Source organism: Aulostomus chinensis, chromosome 13 (assembly GCF_037954235.1).
Source record: "Aulostomus chinensis isolate RoL2024-O1b breed Wild chromosome 13, RoL_Achi_v1.0, whole genome shotgun sequence".
NCBI classification, from domain to species: Eukaryota; Metazoa; Chordata; class Actinopteri; order Syngnathiformes; family Aulostomidae; genus Aulostomus; species Aulostomus chinensis.
Window position 1 is genome coordinate 13388683 of NC_141332.1, and position 18523 is coordinate 13407205.

The window sequence follows — 18523 nt, forward strand, 5'->3', positions numbered from 1 at the left end:
GGTAGAGGTGTTATCAGTATTGCAAGGAATGGGGCACCTTCATCTTCCGCTCCCTGTCATTAGTCAATATCTCACTCACTCTGGTTGGTTTCAAGCCCACTAAGCCATGCATTTCCCAAACATATTTCAGTGTATCACTGCTGTGGGTGCAGTCTGATCAGGTTGAGGCACAAGAATGGTTTGAGTGTCAATATGCACTGACAACTATGTTGATACTAGAGCAAAACAGCCAATCACAGCAGAGCGATCCAGCACATAAACCAATAACCAGCCCCATTCGAACGTGGTTCTCCAGGTAACATGTTTTTGGTCATACAGAAACCCGGAGATACTCAAGCATTAATGGCCTATCAGCTTTCCTCACTCACACTCACTGTGCATCGCCAGTTATCAGACATGATGCAGCATTCTTCAAACATTACCACAGTGGTTGTAGAACGGACCCATAATGCAGTACAATGAACAATTTTGTGTTAAATTGTTACAAAAAACAGTAATTGCTCCCTCAAAATTCAGACTTTGTATGTGTGTCAGAGTCCTGGATGGTAAAATCCAGCGAGGCTACACGCTTGCAGTTTGTTTGTTTTTCTACAGCATGTGAACCTATAAAAGTTAGTGGCTGGATGATAAGCACATCTAGCTCAGCCGTCCTCTGCACCCCCACAGGCCTCGTCTTTGGTGGGGGTGTATATATATATCGATATATACAGTACGTATAATTCCAGGATCTTCACATTGCAGCCGGTGCAGTTGAAATTTTAGGAGGTCTGGGAACCATCTTGTCATTTTTCCTCCTGATAAAATTAAGGTAACGAGTAAAGAGTGCGTCTATCCTCCGTGCTAGTAGCGCCAGGACAGCGATTTCAGGGGTGGGGGGGGGGGGAGTGGAGGTGGTAGTTGTAAAATTATCCCAGAAACCGCATCCTGGATAGTTTTTTTAACTGCTCATCGAAGTGGAAAGTAATATGATGACTGCAAAGTGTTACTGCCCAACATTATGTTCATCAGGCTGCAAAAAACAACAAAACAAAGTCACAGGCAACATGACAAAACCACTGTAACTGAGTTCAGTCTCTCCAAATAGCTCCCATCTTGTCTCCCAAAACAATTACTCTTTCATTTCAGATCGTAGCAGGTGGCGTTGTTATGAAACAAATTGTTTTCACAAAATAGCAGTTTGTTCAGGGCGATGAGCCACTTTTCCCATAGGATGGAATTCAAGCACAACAGCCTCTGGGATCCACTCGAAGACCCCCCCCCCCCCCCCCCCCCCACACACACACACACACACACACACACACACACACAGACGTGAACAAGTTTTCATTGGAATCTTCATTTTAGAGCATCGCCGAGGCAACACCAGCATCAAGATATCCCTGACATGAGAGTGGAAAAAAAAATGTAAAAAGAAGCTTGAGCTCATTACTTACCTGAATCTTTCAAACTTTCCCTGGTGATTATTATGAATATCTGACATTGTAACTTTATGACCAAATACGGAGAAGGATAATAGGTACCCCTCATTGTTTCTTTTTTCATGACTAAACTAAAAAGTGTAGAGGGCAGAGGGATGAAAACATGACTCAGGTATTTCTCGTAGCAGGCCTGCTGCTCAGAGTACAACAGGGGAACAGCGGTGTGAATCATAAATCTGACCCTTTTACAACCTCTGAACTGTGGGATCCACCAGAAAGACCCACCAGGGACAGTGACAAGGTCAGAGGGCAAAATGAGATTAGATGTTCCTGTCAATTTTTATAAGGCAACCCCTTATAAAAAAAAAAGAAGAAGAAGAAAAGGAGGAAGCAGCTTGAGCTTCCTGCTTAAAGGTAACAAACTCACCAGGCCGTCACAGTTGCTGATGGCTACGGTGGCTCCTGGCGTATCTGTGATGTCACCAACGTACATGCATTCGTCGTGCAATGGCTCAAAGTGTCGGGTGCTATCGGTGTCGTCACGCCACTCCATCTTGGCTCCGGGTGCCACCAGCCTGGCGTTATGACGCAAGCGCAGGTGGAACTCCCGGCCGAAGACGGTGACGTTGTAGTAAAGCCTTTCCCAGTGGTCTCCTCCTTCTCCTCCTCTCGGTCCTTCCCACTCATCATTGCCTGCTCCTACCTCCCTCTTCTGGCGCCTACGGGACTGCCATCCTGCCATGCGGCCTGCCGAGACGGCGTGTGACAGGAAGTGGCCCTCTGCGTCCACACTCATCGGCCTAACCAGTCCATACTCCCCCAGGACGTGCTGCAGGGAGTCTGGGACGGTTACGGGGAGAGAGAAAGAGAGCGATGATGATGACGGATATGCGGGACAGTGTGGAGAGAAAATCACGTAGAAAATGTGAACAAATACAGCGATGGGAGGAAATATAAAGGGTTAAGGAGCTTTACAGGGGATTGTGTTTCCCTGCCAAGATGCGTCACGTGGAGCGCAATAATAAATAACAGGCATGTAAGAGCAACCACACACACACACACAGTCTACTATCTCTCTCTTTATATATATATATATATATATATATATATATATATATATATATATATATATATATATATATATATATATATATATACAGCCCCACCCATGAACCCAGAGGCGACCCCGGTGCTCTGCAAGCGCGAGTTTGGAAACGGCAGCCTCAGCAGAGCGGCGCTGCGCTCCTTACACCTTCTGTGCCCTTCCACCATCAACAAGAAAGCCAGAACAAGATCAAGGTGCTAATTGCGGCTTTCTCACGCTGTTTTCACACTGTCAGCCTGCTCGAAACGTGAAAAATAGCTATATTTCTATAATCGACAGAGAGAGAGAGAGAGAAAGAGAGAGAGAGAGACAAACGCATATCTTATCAGCCATCTAAATTTAGGCTCCTTTCTTATTAGATAATAACACGAGCAAACAAATCACCATTCATCTCCATTGCTGTGGGTATATTTACCACAAGAGATACTCGGTTTAATATTTCTGATATTTTCTTGGTTGAAGTAACGTTTCCTTGCTCCATGTGCATGCAGGTTTTGGAGGGCGACTTGACAGATGCTCCCATAAAACACACAAGCACGCACGCACACACACAAACACACGCGCACACGCACACAAACACGCACATCCAGGAACAATCTGAGCCAAAGCCACTTAATGCTGTCAATGCCATCACACTCGCAAGGGTCAGGGATCGCCTACTTATGCTGTCATCCTATTTTATGTGGTCCTCAGGTGCCCTTCAACTATTATCCTCTCTTTCATATATAATTTATAAAGTTTGCTGGCTGGCTGACAAAACCAAACACACTCTTGTAACATTTCCAGCCTCCGTGTCCGAGGAATGATTTGATAATAGTGTGATCAATAAGCTGACATCCGACTCCAGCGTCCTGTGACAGATCGATAGATGCGACAGCGGCCGAATCAGATAGTCAGACTACTTCCCCGCAAAAAAAAAAAAGCCTTCAGTAAAGCGGCGCATCAGATGCCTCTTTTACACCGCTGATAACACCTCCATCAGCTTAGAAGTAAATCACAACAGTGCTCGCATCTCCGAGGGACCTCTGGAAAGTCCCTGCAGGCACCACAGCAGGACACAGAAGTTGCAAATGCAATGTTTGTTAGGACGCGGGAGGAAGCGGTCCGCTGCTACGTGGAGCTCCACACTTCCCAGAGAGAGCATGAGGAGCCCCGTGTAGAGTGAGAGCAGATCAGCAGATAACAACATAAACACTGACCACTACTGTACCTACCAACGCTACTGGCGATGTAAAGGCCGCTGGTGTGCAGCAGAAAGGCCGGTAGAATAATTAGGACAGTAAATCCAGGCGAGAGACCCATGGCAGCTCCGAACTGCGCAGGTGAGAGAGTGGGACTCCGGGCTCCAGTGTGGTGAAGTTCCCCGCCTGGCGCGACCAGCCACGCCACGATAGCAACAGCACAGCAGCCCGCAACTAGACTGCCAAGTGCAGGAGACGGAGCTCTCCTCCCCCCTCTCTCTCTCTCTCTCTCTCTCTCTCTCTGTCTCTCTCTCTCTCTGTCTCTCTCTCTGTCTCTCAATCTCTCTCTCTCTTTCTCTCTCTCTCTCTCCCACCCTCCTCCTCTCTACCGAGGTCTCTCGCTCTCTCTATCTCACTCTCTCTCTCTCTCTCTCTCTCTCTCTCTCTCTCCCACTCACACAACTCTCCTCCTCTCTTTCCTCCTGTCTCTCTCTTTCTCTGTCTTTCAACTCCAGTCTTGTGCGGGCTCCCCCACTCTTTGCCATAGAGCTCTGACAACTACACGCCGGGCACCACCGCTGTGTGTCTCCGCTGTTGTGAGGACGATATATCTGACTGACAGGCCCGATGACAGCTCTCATCACCATGAGATGCAGTGTAATTCTCAAGCAAGCTGCTTTAGATCACACTTTTAGAGAGTGATGCGCCCCGGAGTGATTGTTGCAACTTGGAAGCTCCGTCTGGGATCATTACTACTGTTCAACTCTCTCCTCCGCCTGTCCCTGGTAAACTGGCAGGCTCGCATAAACTTTGAATATCCCGTCAAGAGGTCTGGATTGGATGTGCAACGGCGCCCCGTGTGGCTCACTGGCGGAAGCGCAGGCCGGTTTGCAGGACTCAGTCCAATTTACAGACAGAGAAAAAGGGTCTTACCACTCATAGCCTGCAATGGCCTCAATTAGCGCGCTGTTTACCTCTCTCCAACACTTCTTTTATATTAAACAGCATTGGGGAGCACGAAAAGTAACCAGAAAATGTTTTAAAGAGCCTCTCCATGCATCTCACACACACACACACACACACACACACAAATATATATATATATATATATATATATATATATATATATATATATATATATATATATATATATATTTGTGTGTGTGTGTGTGGGGGGGGGGTGGTTGCTAACACCATTAAAACATGTCTCAAAACAAGCTTCCAGTGTTCCACTGATACGACTGAGAGAGCTGTCAGTCCACTGATGTAAGAACAGTAACAACAGGGAGCATCTCATCAGTGATTAACTTTAATTTCTGAAGTTTGAGGCATTTTTCAGTTAAACTACCATATCATAGAATGAAAGCGGATTTTTATTTAATTGCATTATTTCATACGTACTACATACATGCAGCGATTTGTTCCATCAGTATTGTCTGTGAAGAGAAATAATCATCATCACATTATAATCCTTAAACGTCATCATTCCTTTACCCTGATTAAAAATTAACTCTGTATTTCATGACGTATGTATTCATGTACAGATATTTTTAATTTTGCATTACAGAGAGACATGATGTGTCTCTGTAATTCTGGGAGATTCAGAGTTCCACAGTATATCTGTGTGTTCTGAGTTTTGGACCAGGATCAGCTTTCCAAGCATTTGTGAAGTCTCCAATCCTTCTCAAATGGTCGCCTCTTAAAATCTGATTTTCTTTGAGCTCATAGGACATTTATTTTCTGGTGTCAAACTCTGCTCATACATCACTCAGCACCGCGAAGTTTGAACATCCGACTGTGGGAACAAGAAGAAAAAACACATTTCTTACAGAAGGGGGGACTTAAAATTCTTTGTCTTTCTATTGAACTGTGACAAAAACCCACAGACAAAACTTTGAAGTAACGCCAGCTATCAAGGAGACTCTGCCTAGTTTCATTTTGCCACATGTCAACTTCAAAAAATGTCACTTTATTTATAGTATTTGGTTTTAGCTGATTTTGTTTTCAAAGTAACACTAAACAATAAAAGTGTCCCAAGAAGCTGAACTCCTTGCAAGTGCACCCCTTTAGAAAAAAAAAAAAAAAGAACTGCACACAACTCACCATTTGCAGACTCACCACAAACGATAATAAAACAGCATCAGCAAAGAGAAGTGATCATCATCAGTGACCAAAATTAGCTCTCAGCATTGCAATGGATTTGTATTTACCAGCCATCTCATGACATCATGTCTGATTCCTCTCAACCACAATGACTGATCGCTGAAGCCAAACATGCAGTTTCAAATATACCACGAAATACCGGCTCCCAAAACGAGTGGGAAAACCCCCATCAACCTCTCCCTGCAGCTGTGAAGTCAATTCATTCAGTTCGACCGCAGGATTCCAGTAATTCCACATCGTCTAATGTGCCTCTTAGTGATTACTCGAAAAAAGAAGAAAAAAAAAGATTTAAGGAGACGTTTCGGTGAGTGTTTGCTTTGACTGACAGGTTTAACTTCTTTAAAATACCCCACAGAAACCTATGACTGATTTCTTCTACTCTGCTCGCTCACTAAATCACACACCCACCCGATTCCGATCACTTTCATGAACATCTCAGTCGCTCCTGGACTTCAACGAGTGTGAAAGGAAATAAGGAAATGTGCGGTCCTGCTGTTCTAATGAGTAGATGTTTCTTTTTGAACCTGCCATGAACAAATAAGCACCTATAGGTACCTCCTCAATTGCAGGTGCTACACACACCTCCGGGATGCAGATAAGGACAGAGGAAAATGAAGAGGAAGATAGAAAGTGATATTCTGATTGAATTGGATCAAAATGAAAAAGAGTCATGCTTGCAAAAAAAAAAAAAAGAAGGCCAGAGAGTTCTGCCAAGATGGAGTGAAGTAAAAGTAATCAGAGGAGAGAAAAGGACAAAAGAGAGAAAAGGACAAAAATGTAGAGAGGTGGACATATCTGGGCCAGTGTGGACACATGTAAACACAACCCAATAATACATGGAGGTCTCCTCTATACACACACAGACCCTCCTCTGTGTGTGTGTGTAGGTGTGTGTGTGTGTGTTGTACAGTGAGAGGTCATCTTTCACCAAGCATCGAGATCACACCTGGGCTCTCAGTTCATAGATCACCATGAGACTGTTTAGGAACAAAACAGAACGCACCAAATGCATGCCACACACACACACACACACACACACACACACACACACACACACACACACACACACGCACACACACCCCTAGATGAAAGCCACACCCTGTTTGTCTCTGGAACCGGCCGTCACGACACATGAAAATGTCACAATGTTCCCAACTAGATGTACCCAGCATGCCTATGTGTGACCTGAAGATGCCCTCCTCCGCCCACCGCCGCCATCATCACCCCTCTATCCCACCCTCCTCCATCTCCACCGCCCACCACCTCCTCCCTCCCACCACCGTTCTTGGTCGCTTTGCTGTTGCCATGGAGATACCAAGCCCTGTACCTTGAAAAGTGCACTTGGAAGGAGCAAGGGAGAGACAGACAATAATATCCCTCTTCTCAGACAAACAGACATGCACACACATACACACACATGCACACAGATTCATGTGTTTGTGTAGATTATTATAGCTATGTTTGGCACTGTGTGTGTGTGTGTGTGTGTGTGTGTGTGTGTGTGTGTGTGTGTGTGTGTGTGTGTGTGTGTGTGTTTGTCTGGGAGGTGGGTGTTCAAATGTCTGTTGCCTGTGCATGTGCAAACAGATTGTGAGTGGAGAAATAGAGCTACATGGTCAGACAAGACAAGTGGAGGAAATCTGTTGGGTTCTCAACGTGTTGCACTGTTTCATTGCTGTATGTGCTAATATACCTTCTAATTACAAGTTGTCATCATATCTGATTGCCGTTACTGTAGTGTCACCAGTGTGTAATGACAAACACATCCTTGTTTGTGCTCTACTATGCAATAGCAACAACACAAAACTAAAGCGAAACTGACATCTGCTGCATTATTTGTTGATTATAGTTTGTAAAAAATGTCAAATGAAGTCATTTTTTTAAGGAATCTGCTCAATAAAATCTTTGCTCAAAAGTGTGTTTTATAGCTTTGAATGGCTGTAAGTGGTGTTGCTGCACTCTACCTGAGCATCATGCACCCTTTAGCACAGGCGACTTGATTATGCTGCATGTGTAAAGGGGTATACACAGGGAGCATATGCCATATTGTGTCCTGCAGCGCAGCCATGGCCGGTCCCTCCAATGAGTCCTGCTGTCCTAGCAAGGTCAGGCAGCGGGCCACCATGTGTCCGCATGTATTAGCATGCCTTATGAGTGCAAGGACAGGTGTTCTCAGTGTCTCCGAGAGGTTACATGATGAGGCATCAAAGCCCAATGACAGCGCATCGGCCTCAGCCATGAACCCCGGCTAAGGTGTCCGCTGAAAGTCAATTCACATAACTCTACTTGGAAATCATTGTGCGTGTGTGTGTGTGTGTGTGTGTCTGTGTGTGTGCACATATGAATAGATGTCTGCACAAAATGCAGGTGTGCCCATGTCAATGTCGACGTAAACACAGGCGGTAAGGACAGAAGGCTGTTAAGGTTAAGAATGAATTTAAATGAATTTCCCCATTTTGCCATGAAACAGAAAATAGTTTGTAATTGAAGCGTGCATGATCCAATCTGCACCAAACTTCACATGTAAAGAGAGAGAGAGAGAGAGAGAGAGAGAGAGAGTTCATCACGGCAGATGTGTGATGCCATGCAAAATGGATGTCGTAACAACTGAGAAATATCTTAGTCTTCATGTCTTTTTATGGTAATAGTTGATCAGAGGTTAGGAGCAGTTGTTCATTTCTCACTCGCCACACTCAAAAAAAAATGGCACTTGTTATAAAAAAAACAAACAATTAAATCTTTTTCTCATGTCATGCGTGCCAGCTCACACGTTGTGCTTTAATCTCATGACACAAAGCTGTTGACGTTTATGCAGTGAGTAATGTAACACAAAGTATTTGTTTGCGGAGGAGGGGGATGGACCTACCTGAAGTTGCATGTATTACACAAACCAAGACTCCAGGAATAAAAGCAATAAACCAAAATGAGAGATTTAATCAGGAGGTACAAAGGAAAGATGACAAGATTATCGAGCTGAACAAAACAACATAACAGACAATTGTACAAAAACTGACACAAGAAACAGAACTAAAAATACAAACTGAACTAATTACACAAGGAGCGGTTGGGAGAACATGAGGGCAGGGAGGGAGCTAATAGGACTCTGGGAACTGGGTCAGCAAAAATAAAGCTTTTTAGCACCCAATTTGTTGCCTAACTAGCAATTACTAGCTAACTAACTTGTTCTGATGGTGCTAGCACCATTTGGGAAAGCAGAGTGGTACAGCAGTCGGTTGAATGTTTGTTTGTGAAAAGGGTAGAGGACCACTGCGATGTGGAAATGACCAAATAAGTGTTCAACACCCTGACACGCTCAAAGGTGAGAAGGCTCACTCAACCTTGCTTGCATCCTCAGGTCAAAACCATTACTTTAAAAGACCCAAATGCTTCTTGTAAAAACAAATGTACCGAATATAAGCCGACAAATCAACGACCGCTGGTCTGCACTTTTGTCTAGAGCAACAATCAACGTGAAAATTCAGGACGCCAAAACCATAGTTATCACAGATGTAAACCAAACAAGACTGGATGCTGGCGTTTCTCCGTCTGAAGCTTCCACCATGCACACACAAATAGAATTGATTTCACTAAAGATGTGAGGTACTCCAAAATTGACATAGCAAATCCATATCATCTGGTGACTTCACAGCTGTTTGGTGATTCTGGGCTCTCAGTGTGAACTCTACTGAGCTGTTCTGTCAGTACAGTATGTTTCATTTTTTATTGGGCAGAGTTCTATGGAAAACCCATGGAGGTGACCCTCAGGTCAATAGTTCCTTTACTTATTCACTAGCCACGCCAATACACTGCCATCCACCGTAGGACCACCCTCGGGCGCTGGACGAGGCACACACGTGCGCGCACACACACACACACACACACACACACACACTACCTTTACTATTGACTCTTAATGCGCCATATGCTATCCAAGATCTCAGCGGGTGCCTTTGGCTTATTTCCTTTAATGTCCTTTTCTGATCTGTTTGGTCCGTGTGTCATTCCTGATCACCATGCATCTGGAGCATTATGTGCTTTGCAACTTATGGGTGTTTGTTTGTTTGTTTGTTTTTTACATTGTATTATTACAGTAAAATTAAATGAAAATGAGCACAATTGCAAAACTTGAAAAATGTTCACCTCGCCAAAATAAGCCAACTTTCATAATGCTCTGAATATCTCCCTTGTCCTCCATTAAATTAATATTTCTTAATCTTCCACTCTTGCCGTAAGAAGATTACAATTCCGTTTATTTTTCTCATGTTAATCTTTGGCCGGACCTGGTATGTGCTACTGACCAGGGCAATGGACGAGTGGATTTTCCCAGGCTACTGAGAGTTGAAATAGGCCTGGATGATTGAGGGCAGTCTGGCTTGTAATTTGAACAGGGACTCATCTCACAGAGAGGCAACCATGCCAGCTGAGAGATTCTGCTCCCTGACCTCTGTGGCACAATGGCCGCCGAATTTAACCTGACCACAGGAAGCTTCAAGGTCCTGCCCAGGAATGAGTACTATTGCTGTACTTAAATTATAGGTGGGAAAGTATGTGCGCTCGTGTGAAAGAAGGAAAAAAAGAAAGAAAAAAAGAAAGAAAAAAAGAAAGAAAGAAAGAAAGAAAGAAAGAAAGAAAGAAAGAAAGAAAGAAAGAAAGAAAAAGAAAGAAAGAAAGGTGACTGGGACAGAGAGTGCATAAAGACGTATTTTCACCTTTGCTGCACCACTGCGGCTGACAGAAGTGAAAACAAGAATTTCAGTTGCATGGATGCATTACATTGTTTGAAGCCAGCTGCAGACCAAGTAACTGTCCTTGTGGTGTCTGAGCTTTATTTTCAATCCAACGCGTGTACGATGTGTATGTAGCAGTCACTGGAGCATATGTCTTTGTCAGGTTTTGGGTGTGAAAAGTAAACATGTGTATGAAGGAGAAGTACCAGCAGATGGTGATAAAAAACATGATGAGGTGATAAAAAAACAAGGCTAACAGGAATCCAAACCGGCTACCTGTGGTGGAAGCCAGATGCCCTCACCTCTGCATTGACTTTCCAGTGTTCTGTGTCATCTATTCCGAGTGTTGGTTAGGTTATGGTTAAGCTTAAGTCTAGGTTAGGGTTAAGTCATGTTTTGGGGCAGGGTTACATTTAAGTCAGAAATGTATATCTGGGTCGTCTGGAGATAAACTCTCTGCCTACAGCTGCAGAGATGCAGAAAGTTGCGGTTGAAAGCATCACAATTTGACACCCTGGCATGAAAATGGGGCCTGTGGTTAAACAAGCAGCAAACCTATAGTTTAAAGGTATTTCCTGGTCATCAGGATCTACCATAGAAATAGAACTGCATGACGTTTTATTCTCTCAGCGAACCTCACAAGGGTAGTTGTTGACGACTAATCTCCTCATACAAGTGTCTGAAGAATTGATTATCCAGAGGTCGGGGGCTAATTTAATCTGTTTTTGACACCTAATCATGTAAAATATCTGCACAGGAACACCAGAGGGATAGCTGGAAAGATAGTCATAGCCCGTCATCTGTAGCCTGTTAGCTTGTTTTTGCTGGCCCAATTTCATGGCTTTACAAAATATTTGGCAAAAGTCCAGCCGTTTCAGTCTCGTTTGAACCAAAACTGGACGGAAAATAAATAGACAGGGGAGCATCGCAAACAACATCACGGAAGTTTTCATATAAGACTTCCAGTGTATTATACAGACTTAACGAAACAGACGGGGAAACGAAGATTGAGTGTGGCCTTACAACTACGCATGTTAGCAAAGCAGCTACAACTATGTAGCCACATTTACCCAGCTAAAAGTGGAATCTAGCTTGTATTTCAACTCCCAGGAGATGCGCCCAAGCTACTTTTGAGCAGTAAAAGTATTTCGATTTGTGATACTTTGAGGAAAAAATATCACTTTTTTTTACCAAATTTGCCAAGTGCGATGCATAAACTGTATATAATCTTGAGTTCCTCTTGGGCTCTTAAAAGCACTTACGCCCATAATAATGACAGGAGGCGGAACTCTGCTCTGCTACATCTTAGTGTGAATAGGCTTGTGGGATTTAACCGACAAGGTTGGGTTTCATAGCCTCCTTGCTGGGAGATGGACAAGCCAAAATAGAGGACAAAGCGGAGTTCCATACAATGTCCCATAAATTGATCTCCATGTTCACACATCAAAATGGTTGTCAATCATTATTTCCTGGCACGATAAACAGTTGCACGTTGATGATTGATGTAATGTAGATTTGAAAAATAATAAAAACATTTCAAACAAGTTCATAGGGAAAAAAAACTTGCATGAAAACAGTCAGTAGACATATTGCATACTTGTTTTCTTCTTTACGAATTACACACAAGATTACTCATTCAATCACAAATAGTTCAACTACAAAACTGGGAAGAAAAAGTAGGTTTCAGCTAAAACCAAAAGTGCCTGTACATTTACTGTGTTGACCCCGGCTGGTTTCTCACCTCTCTCATATTACAAAAACATTTAGAAATGGACATTTCTAAAAGTAGACAAATGGACTTCGAGTCACATCGCAGGCATAAAATGTAAATGCACAACACGTTCTGCAGAGTGCAAATGGAATGGAACCTTTTCTTCTCCTCTCCTGCACAAGGACAGAATCCAATCAAGTCCTGCTTTCACTGGTTTTGGTGGTAGTTGTTATATTGGGAGTAGTGACTACAGTCAATGTAAAGAGCTGTTGCTGAACAATCCTCAGATGCTTTAAGGTGACAAAAAAGATGCAGTATTAATGTGAGACATCAGCAGGAGGGATTGGGTACATTTAGTCTCTGAAGTTAAAAAGTCAAATCTCCAAATGTCAGTACTTCTGTAAACCAATGATACTCCTGCAGATATACAAATCAGAGAGCTACGCAGTTATGTTGAGGACTGCAAATGCCACAACCATCTAACACCTACAGTAGCTAACAATAACTGAACGTCTTCCAACAGGCAGGCCAGTATCTTGGATGACCCTTTACTGTGTAAATGTGAGAGAATGGGTGAGTCAGAGGCAGTACTGAAACAATTTGAGTATCTCCACCTTAATAACCATAATGATCTACTGACATTGTGACATCTGATATTATTCTGGCTTGCTTCAGACATGTCAGCCTGCAGGATTCAGTGTTTCAAGTGTGGATGTGGCAGACTGGCTTCCCCCTCCATTGGGTGTGGTTTTCAGAGTGTGACGCGATGTGCTCTGGGTCTCTGGGTTCAGGGTCAAGGCTAATGCAGTGGTTTGGAAAGTGTTTTTATTGATGCATCTGCACTAGCAAGTATACACTGTGAAAGCTGTGCCGTTTAGTGGACTATTAATTAATTAATCAAATGTACAGATGGGGCACAGTTGCTGTTACACAACGTCATTTGTGTACATATGTAAATGTATCATCTCAGTTATTCTTTGCAGTGTTTAGGGTTAGTAAAACTATTCAAGCGAGTAGGGGTGGCATGGTTCAGAGGTAGAGTGGCTGCCTAGCAACCAAAGGGTCGCTGGTTCAATCCTCACTTCCCCTGGTGAACATGTTGAAGTATCCTTGAGCAAGATTCTGAACCCCTAGATATTCCTGATGGCCCTGCGACGGACTGGCAGCCAGTTCAGAGTGAACCCTGGGTCTCACCCAATGACAGCTGGGTTAGGCTCTAGCCCCCCCCCCACACACACACACACACAACCCTTAACAGATAAACGAAAATGGATGGATGCATTCTAGCTAATTCCCTGTTGTTGAAAAAATGTAAAAAAAATCAAATTCATCTTCAAATACATCACATAGCAGTTTCACAATATTCATTCAATACTGTAAATTCTATGTGTGAAACTGACCCAGGAGCCCAACAATAATAATATATTAGTATCATTTCAAATGTCTGATTTCTTAAAATCCCTAGAGTGCATGGAGTCGAATCAAGTTCAGCTAAATACATACAAACGTAGATACATAATTCATATGCAGTGTATACAAATGTATTATTGAATCTAACCCTGAAGCTACGTTGTACACAAATATGAAAAAGAAAGCATCATTAACAACAACAACAACAACAACAAATATAATAATAATAATAATAATAATAATAATAATAACAGCAAGAGCCCGGGTTCGAGTCCCGGCTTCAGCACGGATCTTTCTGTGTGAGTCTCCATGTTCTCCCTGTTCCTGTGTGGGTTCTCTCTGGTACTCCAGCTTCCTCCCACAGTCCAAAGACATCAAGAGGGGACGAGGCTGATTGATACTCTAAATTGACCGTAGGTGTGACTGTGAGTGTGAATGGTTGTCTGTCTCTATGTGTTGGTCCTGTGATGGACTGGTGACCTGTCCAGGGTGAACCCTGCCTCTCACCTGAAGGCTGCTGGGATAGACTCCAGCCCCCCCACGACCCTTAACAGGATAAGCAGTAGAAAATGGATGGATGGATGGATGGAAGGATAATAATTTTTATTTATATAGCACTTGCGGCTTCCACCTTCCACCTTCCCTCTGGCTGCAGGTATACCCTATACTACCCATATGCATTAGAGCCCATAACGCTAAACACATTACACAAACCCAGTCAGTGGTGTGTCTCCCTCATTATTTTGTAATCTGCTTGTATTTACTATACATGTTTCTCTTACTGCTGTATTTTGTACAACTTGCTGTATAAGTCTGTGTGTATGAATCAACTGAGTAAAAAAAAAAAAAAAGATTTCCTCCTTGAATCACGTTTACAGAACTGAATACACATAATCGTTCCTTCTGTCCTTCGTTCTCAGTCTTTTTCTTGGTTCATTTCCACTCAGTGACAGTCAGGTTGCAGTTGCAGTTGGTGAAAGTATTTAGTCTGGATGTCAGTGTGAAGGTATTTATCTTGATGACCAGCTGTAGGATACTGGGTGATGGGGGCAACCTTCAGAACTCCTGTGGAAAACTGTGGATTTGCTACTGTGAAAAATGTCAAACATGACAGGTGATCAGCGGGGCTTCTTCTAGGACATGATCCGAGAGCTGCTCCGAGGTGTCGGGGACTCAATGGAGCTACTTCCAGCTATTTGTGAGAAATATATGTCTGTGGTCTTTGCACAGGGAGGCAGGTCAGGGGTCTGAGGCCAAAGGCTAAAGGGTGAGTGAAAGGGGTTGGCGGGCTGAAAAATTAGGACATTGATGAGGAGATAGAGTGATGAATGGAGAAGTGAGGAATGACCGAGACAATTAGTGAGCAACTTGAAGCTTCCTTCATAAACACCAGCAAATATTCACAAATTATCTTTGCAGCCAAAGAGTCTACATTAAGCAGGCTCCACTGGGAAACACACCTCCCTTTTCTCTCCATAATCACTAAGTGGTGTTTTTTTTCTCAATCAACAATGGTCTTCAAAAACAGTTTACAGGGAAACACTGTGACGTACGCTTAAAAAGTTCATTCTAGAGCACTCGCAGTATTTCAAAGGCAGACAAGTGAGCTTTCAGGTTATTCTTCATGTCCCTACCACGGACATGCGTCACAAAATCATGCGTCCTCCTGAAAAACTCTTACAGAAACATTGAGCTAAACTTCATCATTTAATGAAGCAATACTGGGACAGGTTTTATAGACACTAAATGTACTTGTAATTTATATTCTATTATTGTAATTTATGTTCTTGTATTTGACAATATTTCTCGTTTTATAGAAACTACTATAAGTCATAATTTACTTTGTTAACATTATTTTATGATCATATAAACTTTATGTATAAGTAAAGCATGCTTCGAATTTTCTATCTTGATTTATAGTTTAAGTATATGAACTTTCAGATACTGACCTACTTATTTATCCATGAGAACAAATATATTTATCTGCGCATCCTTTCCTTGTCTGTTCTTGTCTTCATGTGTAGAGGACGAGACTTCTCCATTCAACTTCATCTGTTATCAATGTGTAAAAAAATGCCTTTCATACTCCTGTCAGGTTCAGGGGTGTATGAGAAGAATGCCAGAAGTCTCGACACTCTTAAAGGAACACGTCACCATTTTGGACCCGTACAACAACAGTAGGTAAACAGATAATTGAGTAAACTGAGAGCCAGAAACAAAACAACCAGCTAAATGTGTGTAGAGGTACTAAACTGGAGCCGACTGGATGAAAAACAATGGGATCAAGGCTGTTAGAGGAGACACAAGTGACTCACACCTTAAAGAGAAACTTCAGAAGATGCACGAGGGATGTATTTTTCAAAATAAAAAAGGAAGTCAGAATGGGTAAAACATAAAGAGTGCTAAATCAAAACGCAAGATCAACGCAAACTGGAGACACAAAGAAAAGTGTTCCATCAAAATTCCATCCAAATTCCATCCAGAGCGACTGGTGGAGCATCGGAGCATCAGACACCAACTCCTGGAGGTCGACCTCACAGCTTTGTTCAGTCAGCACTTCAAAATTACCTCCATGTTTGAGTTAATATGTTATTGTCACAGAAACAAAAGGTTCTAGAACACTGCTTTGCTCTCACGATACTTCAATATTCAAACATACGCCTACATGGTTTTGTGAGTTGTCATTGCCAAGATTGACAAGACAAACATCTGCCTGAAATCTTTTATTTTAGGAGGGCCTGGATTCTCTCATGCCTGCCTCCTCTTTTCTCTGTAGTTCTTCCTCTGGCTCTTCTTCTGGCTCTCCTCTCTCTCTCTCTCTCTCTCTCTCTCACTCTGTCTCTCCTCCTCCTCCTCCTCCTCCTCCTCCTCCTCCTCCTCCTCCTCTCACCCTCTTCCCCCTCAGCTTGTCCCTCACAGCTGTGGACACTTTCTAACATCTGCATCAGAAAAAAAACGGTAGGTTCTAGCTTTGTCTACCAGACATCCATACGTCCAGCTTGGGCTATGTTATACTTTAATAATACACTGCTACTGATCAACAAACTGCCAAGGCCTCATTACTTGTTCTTATCAAAAGTACCATGAAGGAGTAATTCTGATCATTAACAAGTTTTAGGACTCAAACAAACACCCAGAGTGTGACAACCATTGCTAATTTGACCCATGTTTCTTCTCTCTTCTGCTCCAGTGTGAGATAAATGAAAAATGAATTAGAAGAGCAGGGAAATAACAGAAATAGGACACATCTACCTGCAGAAAGAAGGCTAAAGGCAAACATTAAGGATAAAGAAAGGAAAGAAAAAGGAGAGGAGAGGACAGCGAGCAAGTGAGTGTTAAAAAACAACAACAAACACACACACACACACATACACACACACACACACACACACACACACACACACACACACACACACACACGCAATGTTCCAATCCATATTTGTCTCAGTATTATGAATACTTATCCTCGGATTAACATAGCTAAATATAAAATGTGTGATACTATTATTGCTATGATAATAAAAGATAATCACTTCTCTAATCCTAATTAAGCTCACGACGGGTTTTGATGCCATTTGAAAACAGTGTTACACTCGTGCTTACACGCGAAAACATTTTTTTTTTTTTTTTGGAACACCAGATTTTTATAAAAGTTAAACCCCCAAAACAGAACAGACTAAACCCAGTAAACAAAAGAGCATTATTGCGTGACCATACTCTAGGATCTTGGTGTTTACCAAACTGGGATCCTCACTGTTCAAATCTGGAGTCAATGAGAGTTGATGAAGAGTTGAAAAGTTCTCATGTGGGATGCTGGATATACAGCAGTCGATGAAGTGTGTGAATCATTGTCTGCAGCTGAGAGTGCATGATTCATGTGCAGTTTGTGTTTATGGAGGAGAAACGGAGTACGAGGGAAAAGATGTATTTTCAGTCTCTGGTGGATGAGGCTCACGTGAGCTGTCAGTGCAGAATGTCATATTTTAAGTAGTAGAGGTCAGGCCATATAAACCCATGTGTCCAATACTTTGTCTAATGATAGATTCTTAAATTCTTTTGGTTGAAATGTTTTATCTGCATAATATTCCAACGACCAACAACCTCAACAACACTGGATCAATATAACCCACATTTAATTTTCAAGTAGCATGGAGAGTTTGTGGATATCCTATTTAAAGTCTCACTTTGTTTGAGAGCCTCCAAACTCTTATACACCACTAACAAATCGTCGCCTTCTTAAAATAACTACCAATTTTTTTTTTTTTTTGCTTAAATCAACTCCTTATGATGTTTGTTTCCAGGTTTTTTTGTGTTTTCTGAGAAACTTGGGAAAAAATGACAGGCAATTATTTTAAGACGGCGGCGACATGCACCTACTTATTTGAATTTATTTTATTTAATGTCTTCTATTGTCCGCCTGAGACCAATTCGGACCTCTACTTTATGAACCCACTGCGGAGAGAGCACAAAATCACACACACTGTTACATTGGGCTTTTATTCTGAAATACTGGCTTCAAAATGTTTTGTTGCTGTTGGTGTTGTTGCTGCTGTTTTGTATTTTTTACAGTTTTCTACCAGATTGAGCTTTTTTTTTTTCCGTCTTTGGCTCGTGGGATGAATGCACCTATTTTCCTGATGTCAACTTGATTTGCTGCATTATTATGGATGGAGGCCTGCTAGACACTGTGGGATAATGTGACTAAAATAAAATGAGTCTGTTGAAATGGATATTAAGTGCGGTGTGCGTGTGTGTGTGTGTGTGTGTGTGTGTGTGTGTGTGTGTGTGTGTGTGTGTGTGTGTGCGCA

At 42.6% G+C, this 18523-nt stretch overlaps 1 protein-coding gene and 1 long non-coding RNA gene across 3 annotated transcripts in view; one reads left to right on the forward strand and one right to left on the reverse strand.

Moving 5' to 3' along the window:
- LOC147250944 (uncharacterized) overlaps window positions 1-3923 on the reverse strand; it is a 114359-nt gene extending 110436 nt beyond the window's left edge. For both annotated transcript variants that reach the window (XM_086221416.1, XM_086221415.1), the window contains exons 1-2: window positions 3738-3923; window positions 1846-2258 (exon numbers count right to left, since the gene is read on the reverse strand). In XM_086221416.1, the coding sequence (XP_086077542.1) occupies window positions 1846-2258; window positions 3738-3825 (501 nt within the window). In that variant the 5' untranslated portion in view covers window positions 3826-3923. The remainder of the gene's footprint in view (window positions 1-1845; window positions 2259-3737) is intronic.
- Window positions 3924-6085: 2162 nt separating this feature from the next.
- Window positions 6086-16498, forward strand: LOC147250946 (uncharacterized). Its single transcript, XR_015119040.1, has 3 exons — window positions 6086-6171; window positions 15811-15896; window positions 16448-16498. It is a non-coding gene; the product is annotated as an uncharacterized LOC147250946 (long non-coding RNA).
- The last annotated feature ends 2025 nt before the right edge of the window (window positions 16499-18523 follow it).